Below are 26,612 nucleotides of genomic sequence, written 5' to 3'. Positions count from 1 at the left end.
GGGGGAAGGAATTGCAGCGCCGGGCATGGCAGCAGCAGGGAACAGCTCGCAGGGTCGGCCCCGAGTCCCCCACACCACGCTGCCTTCCCACCGCCCTCCCCACCGACAGCTATAACCCCCGCAAGGCTGCGCAGAGCTCAATGAAATACAAAGCCATGCTGAAAAGTACTCCCCCGGGCAACTCTTTTCCATGGATCTAAGGTGAAAATTAATGAGTGGGATTGGTTTGGAAATGAAGGCAATTTCCAGATAAGCCCCAGCGCTGCTGCTGCTGCAGCGGAGGAGGGGATTAGCGATGGCTGATTGGGCTCGGATTAAAAGTGCTTGTGGGATGCAGGAACTCGAGAAGGGGCTTCCCAGGGGGCCAGGGCAGCGGCCGGGGGCTCAGAGCAGGGCCAGCCATGGGGCAGCCGCGCAAGCTTGGGGAGGCAACTCTGGGGCAAAGACAGAGACTCTCCTGCTGACCTGGAGCTAAAAGGACCATTAGAGGTTGAACAGGTCACGCAGGAATAAATAAACCTGAAGTTCATTATCTGCTCCCCCAGAGGCTGCTCCGCACAAAGGCCACCTGCCAGAGCTGGAGATGGGCAGATGCTCTCCTCCTGTCTGCAACTCTGCCTCCTGCAAACTTACCGCTGCAATGCATATTTGTTTTTTTAATTTTTTCTTTTTTTTTTTTTTTTGACTATGTGGTTAACTGTAACCTCTTCTGCCCATACCCAGGCAGGCAGAGCAACAGGTCCCGGGTGCCCTCCCCTGCCCTGGGAGCCTCGGCTGAGCCAGGCAGCATCGCGCCCCGACAGGGGCTGACCTCCTCAAAGCCGCGGGGGTCTGACGGACAATAACGATGTATTCTGGGGAGGGGAGTACCTTTACAGAAATTCCCAGGTGCAAAAAAGAGCGAACCGTGAAATTTCTAGTTGTTTCGGAGGATTTCGAATGTTCCCTTTGGATTTTTACCTTCTGCCTCAAGGGCTTTCGCGAGGAAGCAGAGACGGACCTGCAGCTCCCTGGGCAGCATCGCCCGGATTTGGACCACAGGGCAGGACCCAGTGGTCCAAGCTCCTCGCCACAGCGTCAGGCAGTGCAGAGGGGGACACGGCGCTGGCGGGAGCGCGGCACTGCCGAGGGTGCCAGTGGGCCACCCTCTGCCACCACGCATGGCACCGCGACAGCTCCCAGCTCCTACCGCCTCCGCCAGCTGCTCCAGCCCTGCCAGAAGCACTGCGGGCTCTTCCCTGCTCTCGATAAGATATGGGAAAGGCCTCAGGAAATTGTCTCTTTCTCCTCACGCCCTCTCTGCTGTGTAAATACTGTGAGGAATGCTGCAAAGGGGACGAGGCTCAGCTGGAAGCGGCGTGGGCTGGAAACGCTCCCTGTCCCGGCAGCGTGTGGTCGGCTGCTCCCGACACTGGTTCCTGGAGAAACACTCTCAGCGAGGAGATGCACAGCCCCAGCCCTCGGATGGCAGGGAAGTGCTGGGACGGACCACGGCAGCTCAGCCCCGCATGGGAAGGCAGGAGATCCAGCAGCTCTGTCCCCCCCATCCTCCCCACCACACACCCCAACCACCAGGAGATCCCGGACCGTACCTGGATCCACACGGGCTCCACGGTGGGCCCCGGGGAGGTGAGGTTCTCCCAGTTCCCCGTCCTCTTGTAGGTGAAGGTGGTCCCCGCCACCCTGTAGTCTCCATTCCACTGGATGGTCCAGCCACCATTCAGGAAATATTTCTCCGGGTCCTCGCTCCGCAGCGCCAGAAAATTCCCGGCTTCTGCGACTTCTTCAATCCGGATCTCCCGCGCTCCCACAGGGATAATCCCAATATCAACGTAACCTGGGAATGGAACTGAGCATGGGTCTTGGGGGAGTCAAAGATGGGGCAGAGACGATCCATGCCCTCGGACGGGTGCCGGTGTCCCTCAGGTGCCGGCATCGTGCGCCCCCTTACACCTCTGCAAGGCACCAGCGGGCACCAAACCCCACCTTGCTCTGAGCCCAGCTGCGTTCCCTGCTGGGGGAGCCCATCGCCGAGCAACGCATTTCCCACGTGGGTGCTGGCAAAGCATTTACCGCACTTCCAACACGTCCTTGTCAACCCACAAAATCCCCTCAAACCTCTCCAGACCAGCTCCAGCATGCACAGATTTGTTTTCAGGCCTTGGACACAAAGAGCAGTACGGGGATATTTTTCTTCCAAGGAGTAAGAAGGGGAATGGCAACGCCACGACTCCCCACGCTGCCGCTCGGGTCTTACCCCACCCAAATCGACAAGTCGGGATTAAAAACCCCACTGCGAGTGAGCGGCAGCAGCGAGCCTGGCTCCGAGTGGAACAGGCAGCTGGTGTTTTGGGGATGGAGCCGAGCGCCCTTACCCAGCCCCTCGCTGTCCTCGAAGGTCTTCTTGACGGTGTGGCAGGTGGAGCCGTCCCCGTGGCAGACGCCGCACCGGTCCTCCACCGCGTTGGAGTCGATCTCGTAGTCGCAGCCCACGTTCTGCAAGGCAGCCCCGTCAGCCGCCTGCGCCTGCACCCCTGCCCGCCCCAGCCTCGCACCACGCCATCGGCTGCCGGCACGGCAGGAACGAGGGAGAGACGCAATGGTCCTAAATGGTGGGAAATAAGGAACAGGGATGGGAGAATGGGGCCAGCTGGAGTCTTTTTGCAGGATGGGCGGTGATACAGACACCTCGGCTGCCATACGGGTTTCCCTAACAAGTCCTTGTGGTCCTGCCATCCTGTTCACACGCAGTGAGCAGCACAACCCGCATCTCATTTTTCCCTTTTCCAACCCGAATCCCTGGGCAGCACAGCCTGTTGGCACACGTTACGGGCTGAGCCGAGCTGGGAAAGCCCCTCGGCCCTTGGCCCTGCTCGTCCTATTGCAAAACACTTCCCGAAAACTTTTTTTACATTCTGCTGAAGAATTCGGCACACCTCGTGCCAAATCGCTCGACCTGTGCAGAGCCAGAGACTCCCTGTGATTTTTGCACCATGAAAGCTGCAGCCAAGACCCCGAAGGGTCCTGCCGGGTCCTGTGCCAGCGATGAGCCTTCAGCCTTCGCTGCCCGAGGAGGTGCCCAGGGGCCGCTGGCACACACGTCCCGCAGGAGCAGCACCGGTTTAGCTTCTGTGACAGTCTGTAGTGAGCCAGGTTTAACTCCGGCATCGCAGCCAGCAGCAGGCTCAGCGGTGGTGAGGACTTTGAGCGCAGCGAGCTCTGGGTAAAGGTGCCGTCATCTGCTGGATCGCACCACTGTACGCGCCAAGTAAAAAGCATGACCCCTGCGCTCTCCCTCCAGCCTGCGCACTGGCACGCCGCAGCTTTTGAAGTAACTTACAGCCTATTCCAGGAGGAAACGGGACCTTCTCAAAGGCTCCAGTTGCCGCTGGGCCCCAGCCCGCTGCTGCCGGCAGCACGGCCAGCGAGAGGGGGAAGTTTCCACCGATGGTTTTGATATACGAGGCCGCAAGGAAACTTGTTGACTGATTATTTTCCCTATTTCCTGCTGCTCTTTGTGCCGTCCAAAAAGTCTTTTTTTCCCAAAAAGCATGTTTTTCGGAAAAGCCTTGCAGAGAGTACCTTTATCTCACACTACGGCAGACCCAAGCGTGTCCCTGCCTGCTTGTGCCAGTCCCTGGTGACACAGGGCGGTCGGCTTTGCAGCAGCGTGGCTTTGGTACATCCTGTGATGGGAATCTGCCCCACAGGCCAGGGTACCACAGCAGCTCAGATTGCCACCCACCGCCTAATTTAACAGAAATCCAATGTCATGTGTGCATTTACTCCTAAATATCGGGATTGCTTCCCTAGGGAAAGGGAAGGTGTGAATGAAGGGACTGTCTCGCTGCCAGCGAGAGCCCCTGCAGGACCCGGGGCACAGCTCAGCCGAGCCTCCCCAGTCACACCAGCATCTCCCAGGTGATTCACAGCACCGACCGCGCCGTCTCCACCGGATTCCTGTGCCTCCCGTGCTGGGAGATGCCCTCCCCGGCCAGCAGCCAGAGCAACCCTGCAACACGTCACAGCTCATTTGTAGGGAGCTTCCAAGAAATTAAAAGAGCAACCCCAAAGGAAGAACAAATGCCAGCGCTGGGAGAGGCTGCCAAGCCGGGGGAGGCATCTCCATCGCTGCAGGTCAGACCCTCGGCTGCCAGCAGCAGGGTCAGGGCTGGGCTGGGCGTCCTCTCTACGCTCCCTTCCATATCCTTGACCTTATTTTCAAGTGAAACTGTTCTTCCTTTTTTTCCTTGGCTTTGTGCTCTATTTTCTTGAAGCCAGCAGAAGCTGAAATATGGACGTACCGTGTACCTCAGGAAAATAAGGAAAGCTTTCCGAGTGGTGAATGACACCATGAGCAAGCTCAGCCCGTTGGTGGGTGCGGGAGTGGGGACAGGGCTCCCCTAAGGGATGGGTCACGGCGCCCACCTGCATTTCCCGAGCACGGGGGTCCTGGGGCTCCCTCCCCACGGGGCCCCGGCGCGGGACCCACCTTGCAGATGCCGTTGATGCACATGTCACGGCTGGCGTTCATCTCGTAGCACGGCGTCCCGTCGATGACGGCGTCCCGCAGCTTTTCTGCAAAGTATTCATCCTCTGGCCGGCAGTGCAGCTCGCAGGGGTTAACTGGGGAACCCAACAGGCAGAAACTAAACCCGAGCAGCTGGGGGCCACGTAACCATCTCCAAAACCATAAATTAACCCTGCAAGCCCAGCCATAATTTAAAATACGGCACAAACACGCTGCAAGGCAAACCTTACAGACACGAATAGGAAAATCAAGCTGTTTGTTAGCAAGACTGTGTTACGGGGGTTCTACTGGGGCTGGAGGCAGAAACCCCGCAGCGGGCTTTGCCCTCGACTCACTGTTGTTGGGCACCGGCGTCCACTTGTAGAGTTTCCCTTTGTAGAGCATGGGGTTGAACTGGCTGCACTGGACCTGCCGGAAGGAGGGCTTGTCGGGGGGACACGGCCTGACGTTGCAAATCCGGAACCGCTTCCGCTCCCCCAGGCAGTACCTGCCACCGTACTTCGGCCTGTTCACGGGAGGAAAAGGCAAAATCAGAGAATGCCAGAAGGGTTTGGGTTGGAAGGGATCTTAAAGATCACCTAGACCAACCCCCCTGCCAGGGACACCTTCCTGGTCCTGGTCAGGTTGCTCCAAGCCCCATCCAAGCTGGCCTTGAACACTTCCAGGGATGGAGCATCCACAACTTCTCTGGGCAACCTAGGCCAGGGGCTCACCACTCTCATCATAAAAAAAATCTTCCTTATATCTAATCTAAATCTACCTTCTTTCAGTCTAAACCTGTTATCCTCTGTCCTATCAAATAAAGAAAGACCTACCGCACACAAGAGGAAACTCCCTTCTCATTCCCAGCTAAGGGAGGGTGGGTTTGTACCTGCTGCTAAGGTTTGATCTCGTGAAGTTGGATCAATCCTGAGTCCACCTGGAGTCAATGGGGAGCTCTCCCAGTTCCACACATTGCTCTGTGCAGTGCTCATGGAAGAAAGCTGGCTATGAACCCAACATCCACCCCAAGAGCATCCCCACTCCACAGAGCAAGCTTTTGGAACGCATGGAAATCATGGCCCAAGTCCTCCTTCTCCAAGTCCCTCCTGCAGCAGCTCCCTGCTGCTGCCGAGGCTGCGGGGGTGTGCTACGGGACCGCGCAGGGTGAGACCATGGACCAAAGGCGGCTTTTGCTGAGTGACGGCTCTCACGCCAGATTAGCTACATCTTGGGTCTTGTTCCTCTTGACAATCTCTCCTTAATCTTGGAAATACGGCCAATTGTATAGGTCTGGTGCACAATACTATAAAAGCAGTTATTAAAGTTGGGTGTCACTGGCAGCTTTCATGTCTGAAGCCATCCCACCTCCTGCAGCTGCAGCCGGACACCCTTCCCCAGGGGTAAAACATCTCCTTCACCATCCCGGTACCGTGGCTGAGGAGATGCCAGTGCTGCCACGAGCCAGGACAGCCAGGTGCCCGTTCTGCGGCTGCTCCGGAGGAGCTGCCCTCCATCCCTGGGATGAGCTGCCAGGGGACTCACCTGGGATGAGCTGCCAACCCTGCTCCTCTACTACCCAAGGGAATGGCAAAGCTGCTGCTGGACTTTTTAAAGTAAGGGGGACTTTAAAAGTAACAATAGTTTTTTCTCAGATGCCAACAGACTCTCAAAATATTGCCACCGTCTTCTGACACTTGCTTTTCCCTCGGTCACAGCACTCTCCATGGCCCATGGCCCCACAGCCTCAGGAAAATTACTTTTCCTCTGATCGGTTAAGTCTGGGCACACTTTGCTGAAGAGAATAAAGTTAATTATTATTTTAGGGTTGTGTTTACATACCCTGCCCTGAGGAAATGCCTGTGGGAGGAGGACTGCCCAGTGCTCACATGTGTTCACTCCATCCAAAAGGCAAAGCTGAAGATTTACCTACAGCGGCCAAAGCAAACAACTGCCCAGGGAAATTCTCCTGCTTTTCCAGTGCTTGCTCTCCTGCCTGCCCGCAGCTGTGTTTAAAACACTCCATAAACTACAACTGCACTTCTGCCGCAAAACCCATGTCAAACACAAACCCTGCTCTTGACCCGGGACCGAGATTACACAGCGCTTCTTTAAACAGCTCAACAGCATGTGCTAAAAACAACGCGCCCGAGGAAGAAGCTGGGCAGAAAGCGCATCTGGGCTCATTAGAGACCCCGCTCCCGGAGCTTTCAGAGCTCCTCAAGCCATTGAAAAGTGACTGCCACTGGCAAATCACTCACAAAGCCCTTTTCTCTCCTGGTCCCAGGGCACTCTGACACCTGGGCGAGCCGGGGGCTCTGGCTGAATCCAGTACAACAGCAACAGTGATTTGGTGATGAAGGGGACATCAGGGGAGCCCAGAAACCATGGGATGGACAAGGCTGCTCCTCCACCAGCGCCCGGACGCCTCCAGGTGAGAGCCAGCGCCGGCTGCGGCACTGTTAGGCTGGGGGGAGGCAGCCTCCGGCCGGGCACAGATCAGAAATCGCTCATGGAAAGCAATGGGGTGATAAACAGCAGCAAGATTTTTCAAAACAACTCTGAACCAGGCTCAAAGAACACCTGTTTTTCTTTTCTGCCATTAAAGGACACTGGGTATGTTTCACATCTACACGCACGGAGCCTTTGCTCTTCGTTTGAGTCCTGATGCACCCGCTCTCTGCCTGCACGGAGCAGGAGCGACTAACGTGTGGAAGGAGACAGAGCAAACTCTGCCCCCCCGTTTGCTGCCCAGGGAAATGAGTAACAACCCCGTGAAACGAATGCCCTGAGTGTTTCAAAAGCACATTTCTCAGACTGATAACTGCGTAACGGCACAGTTTGGCCGTGCAATGCAGACAAGGGCAGGACCACAGTGGCCGGATGATGGTCCCCGGCTTTACGGGGAAGCGTTGGGTTCTGGGGGAGGTCTGGGGGGGCGAGGGCTCGCTTACGTGGGGGTGTTGCACTGCCTCTCGGCGCTCTGCACGCCGGCGCCGCAGCTGCGCGAGCAGGCTGCCCACGAGCTCCAGGAGCCCCAGCCGCCGGCGATCGCCTCGGGACGGTAACCCACGGGCACGCACTCGCCGTTGAAGCACCACTGCAAAGGGACAGGCCAGAAGAAGAAAAAACAAGGTTTAAGGATGCAATAATTGATGTTGAGAGCCCAGCATCCGTACTGCCCCATGAAAATCCACACTTCGCCTGCACGGAGGTGCCTGGGGGTCAGCTGGGCTCTGCCAGAGCCTGGCGCGCCTCTAAGCGATGTGAAACTCAGAGATGTTGGGCTGTTTGAGGATTTGTCTGGGGCAACATACCCAAACCTCCACCGGGACCCTTCAAAAAGGGGATGCATAGCCTGATGTCAGCCCAGAGGGAAGGGTCAGCGAGGCATGGCCACAGACAAAGGCACGGTGGGGGGTTTCACAGGGAGCGTTGGCTAAGCCCGAGGTCAGCCCCGGTGCTCCGGGGCCAAGGCTTTGGGAGAGGACACTGAACCTAATGAGGAGAGGCGTCTACAGACATGTTTATAACTCTCTAGTTCTCTGCTACCTTGAGCAGGAAAACCCTGTTCTGGTACGTCATCTATGCAAGGGTGACCGGAGCTGGCTGCTGGCAGATGGTCCCCCCTGTGCCCAGTGCAGCACCCACCGACCTGCCGCGGGCGCTGCTGGACCCTCTGTGCCCTGGAGCCGGGAGAGGAGCCTTCCCCGCGGGGAGGCCGGTCCTGGACACAGCATCCTCCACGGCAGCAGTGGGAGAGCAGAACGCGCCTTGTGCTCTCCTGCCACGGGAATTAACTGCGGGTTTCACCTTCTCAAGGCGTTTTCAGCTTCCCTGAAGGCAGCCCAGCCCCGGCAGCGGTGGGTGTTTGGGCAGGGTGAGGGCAGTGAGGTGAGCCTGTCCCCAGGTGCCAGAGCCCGCGGAACTCCCCTGTGTGCGCGACAAGGAGCCTGCGCAGCCGCGGCGGGGGCTGCTCCCCGTTACCTTGTTCTCCCCGCAGGCCGTGCCGTCGACGGCAGCGTCCAGCTTGGAGTGGCACGTGTTCCCCACCGTGCACCACAGCGTGTTGCAGACGCTCTGTGGGAAGCACAGGACACGGTTACTGCACTGGCCAACCCATCGGCACAGATTTAACTTGCAGGGAGAGGATCGCCCCGTGCAAAGCCCCCTGCCCCCCGAGAGCCCCTGGGAGCCACACAAGCTCGTGTTAGAATCATAGAACTGCCTGGGTTAGAAGGGACCTTTCCGATCATCGAGTCCAACCATCACCCCAACCCTGCCAGGCCCATCACTACCCCACGTCCCTCAGCACCGCGTCTGCCCGGCTTTTAAATCCCTCCAGGGATGGTGATTCCACCACTGCCCTGGGCAGCCTCTTCCAATGCTTGGTAACCCTTTCAGTGTAAAAATTTTTCCTGATATCCATCCTAAATCTCCCCTGGCGCAACTTGAGGCCATTTCCTCTCATCCCATCACCTGCTCCTTGGGAAAAGAGCCCGACCCCCAGCTATGTTGGGGAGGACGCTGGCTTACGTCCATGTCGTCACAGAAGGTGGAGTAGGGGCCGTACTGCAGCCGGCACTGGTGGCCCACGTCGTAGAGGACGCCCGGGGGCACCAAGGGGTAGTCCAGCACCTCCCGGGCAGGGGGGTCGTCCAGGCACAGCCCCCAGCCCCGGCTGAAAGAGACAGGAGAGAGCGGCATCACCACCGGCCCGGCACCCCCGCACCACGCTCCGGCAGCTCCTGATGGAGGAACCGAACAGCTCACTGGCGTCCCACCAACACGAGAAGCAATTACCATTTCCACCTGATACGACCCTGGCTCTCCAACCGAATCTGGAGCCACTCCACGTGCGGGTGGGCATGTGCAGGTACCTACTTTTCGGGGTGGGTGCCCGCTCCCACAGCAATGGCCCCGCTCCCCTGGGCACGGCGGGTTACGGGGAAGGCGAAGGGACAAAGGCAGCAGCGGCTTCTCTGTGCAGCTGCCGGGCCAGTCCCTTGCTCTCTCCGCCTTTCCCCCCTGAGATGCCCCTGTCCCCCTGACAGAAAGCCAGAAATGTCGTGTTCCCTGGGAATAATCCCCTGGATTTTAGCTTTGTGACCAGGTCACCAGCTCAGTCCTCAGCTGGGACCCCGCTTTCGCCATTCAAGGTGAAGGGTTTCATTGAACAAACATTTCATCGCTCAGAAACAGATGCTGTTCCTGCGTTCCTACATCACGCTGACCCCAGAACTGCCTCCGCAGAGAGCGCGACCCTCGTGTCAATGCCCTGCTAATAGAAATAAAGTAGGTTGTCAGCAACAAAACGCACTCACCCTTGTATTTGCCACTTACAAACAGTGCTCAAACTGTGCTGGACAGGACATCTTTAGAAAAAAAGATATTAAAACTGAGCCATCACGGCTGGCCGCGGCAGGCAGCCAGGCTGCAGGAGCCGCCAGGGACGCTGCTGGCCGCCTCTCGCTGCTCGGAGTGCTTTTGCTACGATACTTCACAAACACACCAGAAATTGTCGCTAGTTTAGCTTTCAGTGTTGATTTAAACAAACTTGTTTCCAGCAAGGCAAAGTGTCCGGTGAGGGTTTCTCAGCAGATTAGATTTCTTCAGCTTGTTGTGATTGGGAACAGGTCTAAATGAACTTGAAACAAGATTCCTTTTCAACACAAAGCAGCAGCACAGAAACAAGGGCCAGCAGCGGGGAGCTCCTGCTCTGGGGCGCCGGCAGGGCCATGGGGCGATGCCCGGCAGAACCAGCGCCCCCTCCTCCCTTTCCCATCCCACCCCAGCGAGGTCCACCCCAGACACCTGCAAACAGCTTGGCTGGAGACAGCCCCTTAAAATACCACCTATGTGTAGTTTTTATAAGCGGCTTCCCTACTGGAAAAATCAGTGAAGAGGTTGGTTTCGGCAGCCCAGGGGCTGGGAAGTCCCTGTTCCCAGGTGCCCAGCAGCGGGAGCATCCTGCCTGCCCCAGCCCGGCGGGAAGGAGGGAGGGAGGGAGGGATCGCTGCGGGCGATGGAGGGCTCAGTGGGATGAATGGAGCGTGGCTTCGGCGGCTGGGCACAGGACCGTGCTGCAGCCTGTTTCAGGCACACGGAGAAGTCCCTGCATTGCGCCTCCAGAGGTATTTTCTTTACCTGCTGGTGGAAAACACTTTAAAAGAGTATTTTCTTTAAAAATTGAACGAATGACATCTTTACTGGGAAAAGTCCAGGCTTAAGTACTGGGCTCCTGCATGAGCTACGTGCATGATGCTGGTGCTCCTCTCGACAAGATCACCAACTGCCTATTCAGGCACCAGCACATGGGGCCCTGCATGTCACGCCAAAACCGCCCCCAACCCTCCTTTGCCCTCTGATCTGCTCGAGGCACTTTCTGCCTTACCCCAGCTTATGGGAGAGCTCTCTGTCCCAGGACGGAGGGTGATTTAGATTTGCTGTCAGCTCTCCAGTGCTGTGTTCAGAATCTAATTCTTCATTAAATATTTTACAATCGTCCTACTGGTCTCTTCAACTGGCCAAAACACGTTACCGAGCCAGCAAAAATTGGCATGAGTTTCCCTCTGGCTTTGCAGGGATATGCAATAAACCACACTCTGCAGTAAAAATGCAGAGGGGTCTGTGCTGCGTCTGCCTCCTCCAGTCTGTTCGTTAATGAGCTGCATGATGGAGTAGATGGGCCGATGATTAAATCCCCATATGCGAGCAGGCTGGGAGGATCTGCAGATACATTTGAGAGCAGGATTAAAATTCCAAAAGCTCTCGGGGAACTGGAGGAAGGGTCCAAAAAGCCAGGAAGGAATTTAATAAAAACAAAGGCAAGGACTGGAGTTCAGGAAGAATCAGCCGCTCAAAGGGGATCCGGCAGACCAGCGATGCATCAGGGCTGGAGAAGACCAGCCATCCCCAGGTTCCGGGAAGGGGGAGAGCAAAGAGCTTTACAGGATCTTCCAGCTCCTCTGAGAGTTAGAGGGAAAAAATCACGGAACACCATAAAGGCCTCATCCGGGTCTGGAGCGGGGAGCAGCAGAGCAGTCCATCCGCTGCAGGAGCATCACCTCCCGCCCTGTGCCGCCTCCCTTGTTAACCTGAACAAGGGACGCCCATTCCCTTGGGGGGCACCACCGCCACAGCGGGGAGGTGACCTCTTCCATCGCCCTGGGTGTCCGAGTGGACCCCGACCCACAGCCTCGCCAAGAGGGTCCCCCAGCCCCGGCTGCACCCCGGGCCTGACCTGCACCGGGGCTGAGCCACTGTCGAAGATGGGAACCGTTTTCAAATGCTTACATGTTCGACAGCATTTGTAAAATAATAATCTTTTTAAAAATAATAATCATCATCTGAGAGTGCGCGCTTTTTTTTTTTTTTAAAAGATGGGGCTGTTCCAAGCACATCTAGCAACCCCAGGTCAGCAGGGGCTCATTTTCTGGCTCCCTCCTTCCCCTTCTCCTGCCAACATCGTATTACGCTGCTCTCATGGCTGTGCTGGCAACCGCCTCTCCCTCGCCCGGGGGATGCCGCAGCCCCTGAAAGTCGCCTGCCGGCCTCTGCTCCGCTCTGAAGGAAGAGCTGCCCCTTCTGGGGGGCGCACAGAGACCAAAACCCAACTGGAGAAGCATCCAGCTGCTCTGGTTCTTCCCCGTCACAGCTCGTAGCAGCCCGAGGTCACTGCAAGCAGGAAATTCTTAATCCAAAAGTGAAGGTTAAAAGCAGAGAGCCAAGAACGTTGGGGATACGAGAAAGCTCCATTCCACCAAAACCAATAAATCAACAATAATTCGCCGGGCGTGGGGGCCAAGCCCACATGTTCCGGGCTGGGATTTGGAGATGGGAGCTCAGCCCCAGGCAGTCCCCCCGCCACGTAACCGCCAGCCCCTCGGCCAGCTCTCCCCGTCCCCGGTTCTTGCCGCTGCTCTCATTGTTTTCCTGTAGCAAGGAAGGAAAATGTTTCTCCAGTGCAAGACACTGGCTGACAAATGTAAGTCTCTGGGCTGCGTTCCTAGGAACTTAATAACAACAGGCTGAGAAATCAGCCACAGGGTGCTAAAAATAAACAAATTACATGGAAGAATTTGGCTCGGTCTCATTTCCTCACGTGATGCCTCCTGCCTACAGGCAAACATCATCTGCCCCTTGCGCAGCACCGAAGAAAACTGCACAGCGCCTCGAAGAAAACGCCTCTGGCTTTATTTGTTCAAGCCACAGCCCCTGTGGCACCACCCAGACGCTCGCGCTGCCTTTGTGTTTGAACCCCCACCCTTCGCAGCACGGACGGAGGCAGCCGCGCGAGGTAAAAGCATCCCTGGGGCTGACCGCCGGCTGCCCAGCCCCGAGCCACCCCAGCACCCCGCCAGCGAGGAAGAAGAGGAAGGGAGGACTTACTCGAGGAATCGTGTGATGTACTCCCGGCTGCAGCGGGACCAGGTGAGTGGGGACGTGTCATACAGGAGCTGTGGAGACATGATGAAAGGTCTTTTCCCAACTGGCTCACAGTCATTGCTGCTTCCATCATGCTGAATCCCAAAACTGTGTAAGAGCACAGTCCCACAAAGGAGAGGTGAGCCGCACGCCGCCACAACCGCGCAGCCTCTCTGCTTTCCAGCACAACGACACGCGACGCCGGCCATGGCAAACCGTCCCAGCTCCACGGGAACAAGGTCATTAACCCCCCACTGGGGAATCTGGCCACGGGGGACATTCTGGTGATGCCAGGGACACTGCCCCAAACTTTGTCCCATGCTTTTATTTCGGCTTTTTTACTGAAAACTCAGCCAAGAAAAAAGTAATGAGACTATCGAGCAAGATCAAGTTAATTAAACTTACTGGGTACGTGGTTTTATCGTATAAAGATACCTATTATGAACTGTGACGTTCAAGTGATCTTGTCAAAATTTAATTGAAATTCGGGCAAGAAGAATTCTGTCACTGACTCTATACGCAGACCCCATTTTAAAACTTCTTAACGAGCAACCCTCTTCTCCAAAACCTTCGGCATCAGCAACACAGGATAATGTACAAATGCCATTTGTCCAGGTTGCCTTGGATTACGTGATTTTCATTGGACCTGGGGCAACCAAAAACTTAACTCTGAAATGAAACTCCCTGGGTAAGTTCCCCCAGGAGCAGAGGAAGGTTTGCACCAGCGAGGAACCGCTCAGCAATCTTCTCCCAAGTTCCACCCGTGCCTTCTCAAGCCCTGACTGAGCAGCACAGAGGCCAGAGGAGAGGAGGAGAAGGAAGGTGCTGGTACCTGTGTCCGAGCTCGTGGGCCACGGTGAAGGCCAGGGGCAGTCCCGTGTCCTCGTTGATGTTGCAGCTCCTGTGGGGCTGGCACATCCCCGCCACGTGGGACAGGCCCAGGGTCTCGCAGGGCCTGTTCATGGCCGCGCAGATGTCCTTCCTTGGGTGGCGGAGACAACGGACACACAGACACAGAGCAAAGAGGGGGTTTGAAAGCGGCAGGACCCAACGCGAGGCGCGGGAAGGAGCATGGGACGCGTCCCAGCCCATGGAGAAAGACACACGGACACTGGCCAAACAGAAGCGAGAACGGAGACATCCAACGTCTTTCCACAATGGAAAGATTTACGATCTTTCCTTTCCCCTTTACTCTCCCAATATCCCCGGCTTATTACTAAGCCTGATTAATGGGAACTGCTAGCCAGCCTGGCTACATTCATTCCATTGTATAAATAAAGCTGATGTTGGGGATAATTAAGCAATTACTACGCTGCTCGGGGAAGCACACCCCAGGGGTGCTGTGGTCCAGGGCAGAGGAGCTCCAGCCACCCAAGAAGAACAACTCCATTGAAGTGCATGGCCTTAAGTGCCTTAGCTCTGCTACAAAGCAAACTTCCTAGAGCAGATAAAACTGTTGTGGGTTGTGAATCATCACACAAGCCACCACGCTACTGCCAAGAGCCAAGCTGCTGCAGCCTGAAACCATCAAACTCCGTTTTGACTGCAAGGTATATAGACTTGGCCAGAGGCATGAATTCCTGAGAGCTTCATGGGAGGTCACAGGCCTTCTCAGAGGCTCCTCTGCCAATCCCAACATTAGCCTCCAAGGGAAAAAGGAGAGTTAATCCCTGTGTACATCTCCTGGGAGGATCCAGCCCTTCTGGGGCTTGGCAACAGGGCCACGGTGAAAACCCGGTTTGGAAACCTCAACTGCCAGTCAACTGGGAGCTGTCTCCGGCTTTAAACCTGAGGTTTGAGACCAGTTCCAGCCATTAGGACCTGGTTATCTTCAGATTTCATGTTACGTATCTTATGTGCAGGTGTCCAGCCAGGGCTCAGGCACAGAGACTGAGATTTCAACAGCTCCCACGGATCTGTTCCTCTGGCTGCCTCTCTGCCCCGCTGCCCGCAGCCGGCAGACGTGTTTCGAGCTGCCAGCGTAGCATCTACGGCACAAAATTAGCACATGGGCAATACCTTGTGAGCAGGACTGCGACGTCGTGGTGCAGGGGATGGGAATCTCCTTTAACATTGATGCTCTTCTGCCATTTGCAAAAGCTTTTCAAGGTGTTGTCTGCATGGTGGGAGATTTTCAGATCCTCCTGCCAACACAATGAAAAGTCTGCTGTTATATTGCTGCCAGATCTGTTTGGTTTTTAGGATGGAGTAGGGAGGGGTCCGATCTCAGACAGATCAGAGTGAAATCAGGAGTAACTGCTATCCAGATGGAATTGCTCCATATTTATAGGTTGTAGGCCGGGTGGGAATACAATCCTTTTCTGCTTTCTTTTCATCTGTGATTCAGCCCAAATGTTAAATCATCTGATACCAGGGGTTAAAAAACACTGCTGGAAAATATCCCGTCCTGGCTGATGGAGAAGGACGCAGCTGGGGAGCCCATCTGAGCGGCGTCAAGCTCCCTGAGAGCCACCGCTGCGGCTGGGAGCACAAACAACCAGCGATTCGCTCCCTCCGCTACCGGCGGCGATGCTGAGTTATCCTAAATTATTGTAAGAATGAGACTCTGTGGCTCCTCTGGCCACGCTGTCCCCTTGACTTCACCAGGGCTGCAGCCCACGCAGAAGACAAGGAAGCAAAGTACAGGCATCTGCATTTATCTTACGCAAATTCACCCAGGCCATGAAAACAGCGCAAGTGGGAGCTTACGGGCTGTCAAGGCCAGCTCCCCCCGGCCCAGGCTGGCTGCCAGGAGGGGAGGGTGAGTCACCGTGTTTTCTTTTTACCTCTTCGTTCTCCAGCAGGATGAGTCGCACTATGGCAATGTTGATGGGGTTCCCGATGCTGGCGTGGTGGAACAGACCCGCCACCTGCAACACACAAAAGCCAAAGAAATAAAGCCCGAAAGAAAGACCTTGCCCCGTGACACTGCTGCTGGCCACACATCTGCAGGGGAACATGAGCTCGAGGGGAAGCTACTGAAGGTTGTTGACAACATCTCGGGGAATTCCCCACAATGAAAGACAAGACCAGATGCAGACCTGGACTGAAGCGTTCGGAGTGTGATGATATCCATTTAAAATTGATATAATCTGTGCAGCACATTGAAACTCAACCAGAAACGCCCAGGGGAACACCTCCGCTTTCACTCCCCAATAGATGTGTTTAACATCCCAAAGGCAGCCTGGGCTCTCCGGGTGCCTTCACCAGCCCCCAGAAACCCAGCGGTGTTACCCTGACGTCCTCTGCCCATCCCACCCTCTCCGGCCAGCAACCAAAGCCCTCTTCCAAAATGCAAATAGGTGCCACTATGGCAGCGGAAGAGTGAAAAGACTAAACCAACTCACGCCGACTCACCTGCTTGTTTTATGGCACAAGCAACCCACCGCCACCACCCCCGGATTCCCAGTGGAGACCACGACAATGTGGTGCTCCTTCCCTTTACTGTCCTCAGTGGCACATTCCCAGGAAAACCATTCACATCTTTCCTGCTAACCAGGCCAGTGCCGGCATTGGCTCCGACAGCAGCTGCCCCGGAGCGCTCCCTCTGCGGGCACAGCCAGCCCCGAGTTTGAGAGGGCCTGAGCCAAAGCTCCCAGGTCCCTGCAGGTCTCTCCTCCTGCCAGGAGGTTTCCTTACCGCGCAGAAGGCAGTGGGTGGCCCTCGTGCAGGCTTCGGGGTGGTTTCAGCTTCAGCTGTGTCCCCGTGCCCAAGCTGCCCGCACACCTGCCTGGGGACACCCACAGGCAGCACCCACCACCTGCCTCCCTGGAGCATCCCTGCCCTCGGGGTATCTCCCTGGGAGGCCACGTTATCCCTCCCCACAGTGGGAAGGAGAAGGGAACAGCCCTCGATCACGGACCCATTCTGCCAAGGCAGACAGAGCGCTGAGCAACGCAGAAAAGCCAACGCGCGGCTGGGAACAGCCTGTCTGGAGAGAGGTTTGCTGAGGTCCCACCAGGGAAGAGTCCTGGCAAGCTCAGTGGTCTTTACATCTCATAACCCCAGGGACCTGGCGGCTCCGCCGTTGAGAGGACCAGGACTCACCATGTTCATCACGGTCAGCACGTACTTCTCTATGTTCTCGCTCCCGTGGTATTCTATCATCTTGGTGTCTGCCACCACCAGCGTTTCCACCCACTTCTCCTTGCTGATGGAGCGCTGCTTTATTCTTCTCTTCCTGTGCTGCTTCTGCTCCCATCTTTCCCTCCGCTTCTCCGACCTCTCCAGGCTTTCCTGAGACTCTGAGGGATCAAAGGGGGAAAAAAGACTTGGTTTTTTTTGGCAAAAATGTCTGCAACATCGGAAAAATGTCACCAAGGCCTCTTTAATTCAAAGAAATAATCTTTTGCTGTTGAGAAGGCCCACACTGAGACCCATAACCTACGTGTATTTTGCTATGCTTTACGTTCCAAAAAATTACGGGGGGGGTGAAGCCTCTGACCTCAGTTTGTTGCACAGCAACATTAGCATGATAGAAAGAAATTAATAAAATAAAGCATTTGAAGTGATTTCTTTCACTAGAACGGGGTTTGCAATATTCCACAAGGAACACGGAGCCTCTCAGAGCAGAGCGCTTAGGGTTTGGATCGACATGTGAAGTCACAGGCAACCCTGCAGAGATGCTTGAGCATGTACTGAGAAATCTCGGTGGCTCAACATTTCTGTATTTTGCAGAGAGAGACAGTTCCCCAACACAACAAACTCCGCACCCCGAAGCTGGACTGATGTCTTCAGCCAAATCCCAAAGTTCATCAGTGTCCTGGGCAAGACCGAGATGTCGCAGGACTGCACCGAGATTTCCTCAGCCACATGGAGACCGAACTCTGCTCCTTCCCAAGGAGAAACAACGGGAACATTGACTGGGCTGCAAGGAGCCAGGAGGCGGAGGAGAGCTCGGATGCTCCTCACGCACACCAGCAACTGGGAATTCTCATGTGGAGACTTTTCCTGTGACGCTGCTCCAAGATCAAGGTCAGGGTCAGCCCCAAGCTGGGTAAAGGCTTTACAAACCACATCCCACACAGTGGGAATTGCTTTTATGACCAGTTTCTAAGGGCTCAGCCTTACTTTGCTAACAATGGACTTTTACATTTTATGGACTATACTGTACTTTAGCTGTGAAAGAGTGTTTTATCCCCTAGCCTGAAAAATCCCAAGTATCTGGATAATTTGATGAATTGCTAATACCACTGTGACAGTTTAATCACAATGGCTTCCTTGGAGCTTGTTTCCATTGTGTCCTTTGCTGCTAAGCTTCCAGCCGGGACGTGAAGGTACTGCAGAGAAGATGGGCGCAGAGGGCTCCCGGGATGCCAGGGGAGGTTCACAAGGCATTTTCCCTTTGAGACCCCTCTTAAACCATCCCCCAGCTGTCCACACAGCCTGCACCGAGTATTGACAGAAGCCAAATAGCACTAACAGCCCAACACCACCTGCCTGTGCGGCATTTTGCAAAGAAAACTGGCAACACATGAGTACAAAATGAAAGGTTTGCTCTGATTAAAATCCTACAGACTTTTGGTTTCCCTTCCAGGGCACACACATCACATCCACTTTGCTATCCCAGATTGCGGTAGAGATCCACATGCACTACACACAGGCCATATTACATCCAGCAAAATCAGAATCATAGAATCTCAGAATGGTTTGGGTGGGAAGGGACCTTAAAGCCCCCCAGTGGCACCCCCTGCCCTGGGCAGGGACACCTCCCACCAGCCCAGGTTGCTCCAAGCCCCGTCCAACCTGGCCTTGAACCCCTCCAGGGATGGGGCAAATGCATTTACAATGAACAGACTTCAAAGTCTAGAAGGAGCCATTATGATTATTACCTTAGATTAAATAATTAATTTAGATTAACAGAAGAATGCCTGAAGATAACCTGATTACAGGAAAAAACCCCACCACTTTCTGGAAGCAGAGAGCTCTAGGAAATAGGCAAAACAAGATGCACTGCCTGGAAGATGCAGCTTCACCAATGCAGACGGGGAGTAAAGAGCCCTTGATCTGTTGGGGATGCACTGAATTCTTCGTTACTTGAAATCTTGGGTTTGGAAGTTTATCCAACCCCTCTGCTCCGGCCAGAGGCGAAGGCAGTGGCATTCCCTCTCTGCCCCGCAGCAGACTCCCGGGGCAGCGACTGGGTTTCACTCCCAAAGTCCAATGCCCCGACAGGGCAGAAACCGATGTTTGCAAGGAAATGAAAGCAAACCCTCAGCCTCCACATCACGGGACGCTTACATCAGGGCCAGGAGGAAAAGATGAGAGCGAGCAGCCTGTGGTTCAGCATGCATTGAGTCATGTATGTGAGAAACATAAGCAAATACAGAAAAATCGGCAGGAGAAAAAAAAAAAAAAAAACACCAAGCCTGTGCTCTGCAGTGATTCCCATGATTTGTGGGCTCCAGTCATTAATGCCACAAACCCACCGCCCGGCGCTCAGCGAGCGAGCTCTCCTGAGGAGCCATTTAATTGAGCCTTTCCGTAATAAACCCGCCTGTGGGAACGGTTGCGTGGGCAGCCCTGGGGCCACTGGGCTGTCCAGAGAGCAGCTCCAGCCCCTCGGACACCCACCTACCACACACCTCCCACCCCAGAAGTCACCCCGCAGAAGGACGCCCACAGCCCGCCCTCTGTCCCCTCACCTCTGATGGTTGAGTTTTTCGGTCCGAGGGTTTTCTTTCTTGCCAGCCTAGGTGGCAGGGGGTACCGCCAGCCCAACTTGCAGAACTCCAACCGAGACCAATCGGTGTCACTGACGGGTGCTGGGAGCTCAACACAGGAGCCAAACACCGGGGTTTAATGGAGGGGGCTTAGGCTTGGACCTGCTCCCTTTATCTTCCTACCGTGTGCTTCATATGAATCACAAGACCCAGCTCCTACCAGCTCATTGCAAAAATGCGAGAGGAAGGGGACTGTACCTTGGACGCCACAGGTTTCCCGTGGAGCTGGTGGCCTCCTGCCTCGCTCTGCCCCGTGCTCGGGCGCCTGGCGCTTGTAAATCCTGTGGGGCTGCGCCGCTCCATCCTCCCGAAAGCTGGTGGACACTGGTTCGATGAAATAGTCCTCGTTCATGAGCCGGAACACACCTTTCTGGTAGGGAGAGACAAAGCTGTCACCATGAAGCCATCAGGCTCACACTGAAGAACCTGGCAATGGGAGAGGGTTTGCGAAATTTTCCAGGAAGAAACAGGTGTTCTCTAAAGAAACTGGTTTTATGGGTGTTTTAGAGCCCTAAACTCTCAGACAAAAGACAACAAGCCAGCATGGGGTGATCACTAAGAAAGTAAAAAGCTGAAGAGATCCCATCAGAAAGTGCAGATGGGTGGTGAGCCCAATGGGTGTCTGATAGCGAGGAGCTGAGGGACGGCAGGGATGCTGAGACAGAGAAACGCCGTCTCCAGAGAAGCAGAGCACACCAGGAAGAAGCACCCATAGGCTCTCAGGCTGTGCTCATGCCACCCATCTCCCACCTCCCTGGAGCCGCTCTGGGGAGCCCAGGGAGACAGCCCAAAGGACGGCTTTGACCCTACTGCAGCACCAGCGTTTTGAGTAAGTGTTGCACAAACGGAGATGTTTTCCTGAGGATATCCTCGTCAGACGCAGCCAGCTGCTTCTGGCCCCCTGCACTGCTGAGGCACCACCACCGTGAACATTGGGCTGCGGGCTTCCCGCGGTCAGAGACCAGAAAACCTCCGGGGAAGAGGAACCTGCAGCGGCAGTTGATCACGGCAGGAACTCCAATCAAGGAGAGTCAGCCCCAGGGCAAGGACCATGGCCCCTCCACGCAACAACGGGAGGATGTGTCGTTGGCATCTCTCCTTTCGCAGGAAATGACACCCTGAAACTCGCCTTGGCTAATTACGACCCCCCTGGCCTGGCCCAGCTGCAACACATCGTTACGGACTCACCCAGGACTGTCCACGCTGCATCCCACGGACACACAGCTGCATGCGCTGCTCGGGAAGCTCTTTGGATGGGCAGCTTCAGCCCAAGGAACGGCAGCTCCCGCGGGAGCCTGCAGCGTCATTCGGCCAGTCAGGGTGCTGCCACGAGGAGCGTTTTGTAAATGTATTTTATGCCAGAAGACAAATCCCCCTGCTCTGTTCCTTCAGAGCAGCCTTACGGTGTCTGGAGCAGAGGGAGGCGTCCTGCGCTTACTTGGAGCCTGTTTGTGCTCAGCGTTGCCCACCGTGCTTTTGCTCTGACTTGTTTGTTACTTTGACACCTCAGGACAGGGCAGGGACAAAGAGAGAGGAACAAAACATGCCTCTACAACTGTTCCCACGTTGCCAAGATACAACGGGACTGAGCCTACCAGTGATGCTTTCTCACTGCTCATGCAGTGCTGGGGAAGAGAAAACGGCTTCCTCCCTAATTAACTCCTTGCAAATGTGAAATAGCAAGGAGGAAATGCTGTGGGGACGGGGAAGGAAGGGAAGGAGGCCACAAATACCATTCCTTCTCCATTTCCAGATGCAGGTTATTCCGAGCCAGGAAGGGAACAGAGATTGCTGCCCCGGCTGAGATCTGCCCAGGGACCACGTTTGTCACCAGCTGGTTCTGCAGAAGCACCAAGTTGCATTTGCTGCCCACGGAAAGGTCCAGTTTTCTCTGTTTAAAACACACCTGGTTAACCTTCACCTTTCCGCACCTTGCATGTCCCAGTCCACCCCAGTAAGCAGTGCCAGCATCCCTAACCCCTGTCTCCTGCTCCCTCACCATGGGCCGCAGCGAGAGTAAGAAACAGCCTTGGAGAAGATGGAATTGCACTGGCAAAACTACACAGGAGAGAGAGCAGAACCCAGCTCTTACAAGTCTATTTTATATCAAAATCACTGTCTGGAGGAGTTCAAAATCTTACAGTAATGTTGTAAGAGAGGTGACGCCTGGTCATGGGAACAGGGATGTCGGAGGTGGCCAAGCGTGTCAAACGAGGTACAACCACCGTGTGCTACACCGGTAACAGATGCTGGAGCAGGGGCTGCTCCAACGACGGTATCGGGGAACTCGGCCCTTCGAGGTGCTGATGCGATTCGGTTCAACGCGTGAGAATGCTGCAAGCAGGCGTGTGCTTTACAGCTGGGAAAGGCGGAGCGCTTTCAGTGCAGCAACGCTGGGCATGAAACACAAGGTAGCACCTCCACATCACACGTCTAAATGCCATATTCTGCCCCAGCCGACAGCTCCCGGCTTTCCCACACCAGTAGCATGTGCCTCGATTATACCCTGGAATACCAGAATACGTGGAATACCACACTTACAAGTGGCGTTTGAGTAATGTAATGTAATGCAATGAGGCAGCAGCTCAGAACATACTTTCCTTCCCGCAGCAATTCTGAGGCATGCAGCACACTGCTAAGCGCAGTTTCCCGTGGGTTAGTATCTGCCTGACAAAAACCCACGGCTGTTTTAAGACTGAGTAGAGAAGGTTTAAAGCAACTTAAGGCTGAGTTTTGCTCACCACTCGCAGTTTCTGGGCTGCAGACCCTCTCGCATCGTTGTGCTAGTGCCTTTTGTGAGATAACAATTTTTTCTGCTTCTTAAAAAATAATACTAATCCATTGCACTTGCACGATACTGTTCATTTTTCGACACACTTTACAGACCGTAATGATGGGGTTCACCAAACACCACTATGAAATGGATGCTTTCAGGTGACACGTTACGTGGATGACAAATTATTTAATGAGTAACTTCTATTTTTGCTCTCCCGTCTGTGGTTAATTCGCAAAGAGAAGTCCAATTCCCTTAACCAGAATATATTTCAAATGTCCTGGGTGAAAATCCTTCGGCCCATTCACTATTAGCAGCTCAGTTTTGCTTGACTCACGCTGTAAGACCAGATTTCTATGTCTGATGGCAGATTTCAGCTCGCTGGCTCAGGCCACGCAAACATTCCCAGACCCATCATACATTACCGGAGGTGCCCATGTGTAAACTGACATTCACGGGAGCGTTCACAACACTTTCTGCTTCTGTGTGCACTGCAGCCATCAGTCTTTCCCTCACACAAACATTCACAGAAAAAACAATCAAAAGGTTGTGTGCTCCGCCCAGGTCCGTCGGGCCATTTTTTCTCCGAATGATGAGCCCTGGCTATTTTCCGCAGCCTCATCCCCCTGGAGACAGGGGTGCTGCATGAACCGCAGGGTGACAAACATCCCCAAACGCTGTTCAATTTAGTAGGAAAAGAGCAACCGACACCTTCCAGGACGTGCCCAGCTCCTGCCCCGCCATCAGCCGCGGCGGGGAAGGTCTGAGCTCTCTTCTTGCAGCTTGGGGTGCGGGAGCGGCAGCAGCGATGCTCCCCACCACGCTCCCTCTGCCCCCCCAACACGCAGCAGCACGCCCTGGCGCCTCCAGACCCGCCGCAGTGACTCGGGTGGCCTCTGCAGACCTTCCATTAAGAAGCCGCACCGCTCCAGCAGGCTCACTCAGCGCACGGACACACGCCTGCCTTTAGTTAAACACAGGAAGCTTAAAACGCAAACACAGCCCCCGGCCGAACGAAGCCACCTGCGGCAGGCAGCAGAGCGATGGTGCCATGGAGTTACCGTCCCTCCAAGCCCACAGGCACCGGGTGCGAGCGCTGCCGGGGATCCCTCCCTCCACCCTGTGCTGAGGATGCCGGGGGGTTTTCCCAGGGTCACCCCCTGTGAAGGAGAACCCCCCCCCCCCATACACCCACCGCCTGCAGGCAACCCCAGCACCTCTGTCATCCCACCGCCGCTGCTCGGGAATGGGGCTCTGCGCATCGTGGGAGCTACCAAGTGCTATGGTACAACTTCTGCAACCCCCCAAGGGGTTTTAAGCCCCCCCGGGGACCCGGTACCTGCGCTAGCGGGATGCCAGCGAATGCAGACACGCACAGTTACGCTGCAGTCCTGAATTTGCCCTGCTGAGTGCCGACGCAAGAGTCTTATTTGTGAAAGTCACTTCTCCTTTCAGCAAAACTTACACTCCTACAAGTCACTATCGCCCTCGAAAATATTTGCAGCGGAATAAGGCAGGGGAGGTGTTCACAAAACATAAGGAATTTTCACGGTACATGAGCTGCGTTACCATAAATACCTCCCGGCTTCCAACACCTTCTTTTCAGATGCGTTTCTCATAATCCTACGTTTATGTACTAGAAGGCGGAGGCGATTATGAGAATTGCTCTCTTTGGGAATTTGGACACAAACAAGTAAACACAGTCCCCGAGAGTTCCCAAACCGCTGGAATCCATGGGAAATTTACAGTCAGCTCATCCACGGCCGCATCAAACCTACGCAAAGAGATCCTGACTCTGCTGCTGTCAGAGGGAATTTTGCTATTGCTTTCAGGAGAAAAAAGGATTTCATGCAGCTTTGGCTATTTCCTTATTGTCTAAAACTCTCTGTACTTACCAGGCCATCACAGGTGCTGAGCACGGCCAGCCCCCCCGTCACCGCCCGGCTCTGCACCTCCCCAATCATATGGCAGGAGTTGGACGCGTGAGACTGGATCTTGGCGTTCGCGATGCCCCCGTATCGCCGCTCGCTGACGAACCCAGGCGCCAGGAGGTTGTGGTTGAGGCTCAGGTTGAATCTCAGGGGTTGCCCTTTGTAATGCAGTTCATAGAAGGCGAGAAACTTGCTCCTGGAGGAAGGCGACCTGCGGTGAAGTGCTCGGTGGGACAAATCGTAGGACAGGAATGATCCGCTCTCGTCAACCTTGATGGGGTGAACGATGTCGCTGCTGGCGTACGGCAGGGCAGGCTCTGGGAAGACAGGGGTTCTGTGGTTAGCTTTGGGATTCGTCACCTTTCTGAAGGTGATGAACTTGCTGAACTCCGAGGCAGCCCATCAGGATCAGGTACCCAAATACCCGTTGCATCTGGTGACTGGTCTCCGCTGCCGCTGCCAAAGGCACAGCGGGGAGCGGGGAAAGGCTGGAACGCCACGGCCCATGGGGTCCCACGCAGCCCCCATGCCCTGGGGGTGGCAGGGGCTGGTATTTTCCCCGGGAGAGGGTTAAGGTGGGGAAGGATGGAGGTAGGCAAGGCAGAGGCCACTCAGCTCCGCGGCTCTGCTCCAGCCGGGGCGCTCCCGGTACCCACGCACACCTTCCCGCTGTTTAATTAAAAAAAAACAAAAACCCACCAAAAAACCAACCAAACAAAAACCCCAAATAACCCAGCAAACAAAACAAAACCCCAAACCCTCAAATCCCAGTTTTGAAGCGGTGTTCGGAAGCCGTCTCTGGGGGCAAAGCACTCCCGGGCACTGAGCGCCCCGGAGCTTGCCCAGCCGGGTGCGCAGCGCTGCGGCCGGGGGGAGCCGGGGGGAGCCCAAGGGGAGCCCGGGGAGAGCCGGGCTCCCGGCCCTGTGCATCCCACCGGAGCCGCGGGACGAGCCCTGCAGCGGCGGGGGGGCACCGGGCTGCCCGGCCCCGGGAGCCGCCGCGCTGCCCCGCGGAGCGCCCCGCGCACATCCCCGCGCCCCCCTCGCGCTTCCCTCCGCGGACCTGTCCGCCCCGTCCCTCCGCCCGCCTGCGCGCCCGCGGCCAGCGCGGCGGCGAGGAGCAGGAGGCCGGCCGGGGCCGGGGCCGGCGGCGGGGCCGGCATGGGTGCGGGCAGCGGGCGGCTGAGCGCGGGCGGCGGCGGGACGCGCCGGCGAGGCGGCCGCGGCGGGCGGGGCTCCGCGGCTGCGGAGGGCGAGGGCAGGGCCGGGCAGCGCGCGCCTCCCGCCGCCGGTGCGGGCCGAGGGCGCCCCCCCGCGACCGCGGTGAGCGCCTCCGCCGGTGCCCCCGCCGCGGGGCTGCGCGAATTTCAGTGGAAAAATTGAAAACACGGTGCTTTCCCGAGGCTGCCGTTTCCCGGGCGCAGAGCACGGCTGAGGCTGTCCCGTGCGGCGTCTTTTTTTTTAATTTTCTTTTCAGGATGAAAGGAGCGGGAAATACAAAACTTGGAGGAGAGAATCACAGAGTGGTTTGGGTTGGAAGGGACCTTAAAGCCCCCCCAGTGGCACCCCCTGCCCTGGGCAGGGACACCTCCCACCAGCCCAGGTTGCTCCAAGCCCCGTCCAACCTGGCCTTGAACCCCTCCAGGGATGGGGCAGCCCCAGCTTCTCTGGGCAACCTGGGCCAGGGGCTCACCGCCCTCACAGCCAAGGACTTCTTCCCAATATCCTATCTCGGTCTCCCCTCTTCCAGTTTAAACCCATTGCCCCTCGTCCCATGGCTCCCCTCCCTGCTCCAGAGTCCCTCCCCAGCTTTCCTGGAGCCCCTTTAGGGACTGGAATGGTCTCTGAGGTCTCCCCGGAGCCTTCTCTTCTCCAGGCTGAACGACTCCTGGCGGCGGCTACAGGAAACAGGCAGCGCGCGACGGGGGGGCGCTGCCGAGTACCGTAGAATGAAAGCCTTACCCGTAGCGCCCGGCTAGCTCAGTCGGTAGAGCATGGGACTCTTAATCCCAGGGTCGTGGGTTCGAGCCCCACGTTGGGCGCATCAGTTTTTCTTTCCCTGTCTTTTGCCTTATTTTTTTCCCCGCCCTCCTCCTACGAGTCCTCACGGCCCCCGCAGCCAACAACTGACAACCAAACGGACACTTTATCGTTCCGGCGTGGGAGGGGTCTGGACGCGGGGTGGTCCCGCCCCGCCGCAGACTACAAGTCCCAGCATACCTCTGGGGGCGCGGCGCGGCCCGGGGGAG

General features: G+C 56.1%; 1 protein-coding gene and 1 non-coding gene across 2 annotated transcripts in view; one reads left to right on the top strand and one right to left on the bottom strand.

The window, feature by feature from the left end:
• Positions 1–25,537, bottom strand: part of ADAMTS7 (ADAM metallopeptidase with thrombospondin type 1 motif 7) — a 50,576-nt gene extending 25,039 nt beyond the window's left edge. The window contains exons 1-15 of the mRNA XM_063346369.1: positions 25,427–25,537; positions 24,328–24,680; positions 19,858–20,029; positions 16,985–17,181; positions 15,724–15,807; positions 14,957–15,081; positions 13,770–13,919; positions 12,902–13,045; positions 9,047–9,191; positions 8,498–8,590; positions 7,465–7,610; positions 4,867–5,036; positions 4,493–4,626; positions 2,376–2,496; positions 1,593–1,837 (exon numbers count right to left, since the gene is read on the bottom strand). Of these exons, the coding sequence (XP_063202439.1) occupies positions 1,593–1,837; positions 2,376–2,496; positions 4,493–4,626; positions 4,867–5,036; positions 7,465–7,610; positions 8,498–8,590; positions 9,047–9,191; positions 12,902–13,045; positions 13,770–13,919; positions 14,957–15,081; positions 15,724–15,807; positions 16,985–17,181; positions 19,858–20,029; positions 24,328–24,680; positions 25,427–25,526 (2,379 nt within the window). The 5' untranslated portion in view covers positions 25,527–25,537. The remainder of the gene's footprint in view (positions 1–1,592; positions 1,838–2,375; positions 2,497–4,492; positions 4,627–4,866; positions 5,037–7,464; positions 7,611–8,497; positions 8,591–9,046; positions 9,192–12,901; positions 13,046–13,769; positions 13,920–14,956; positions 15,082–15,723; positions 15,808–16,984; positions 17,182–19,857; positions 20,030–24,327; positions 24,681–25,426) is intronic.
• A 795-nt stretch (positions 25,538–26,332) lies between these two features.
• On the top strand, positions 26,333–26,405 carry TRNAK-CUU (transfer RNA lysine (anticodon CUU)). The gene has a single exon. It is a non-coding gene; the product is annotated as a tRNA-Lys (tRNA).
• Positions 26,406–26,612: the final 207 nt, after the last annotated feature.

Source organism: Chroicocephalus ridibundus, chromosome 9 (assembly GCF_963924245.1).
Source record: "Chroicocephalus ridibundus chromosome 9, bChrRid1.1, whole genome shotgun sequence".
Taxonomy (NCBI): Eukaryota; Metazoa; Chordata; class Aves; order Charadriiformes; family Laridae; genus Chroicocephalus; species Chroicocephalus ridibundus.
The sequence above is the reverse complement of the archived record's forward strand: the minus strand, read 5'-3'. Positions and strand labels throughout refer to the sequence as shown.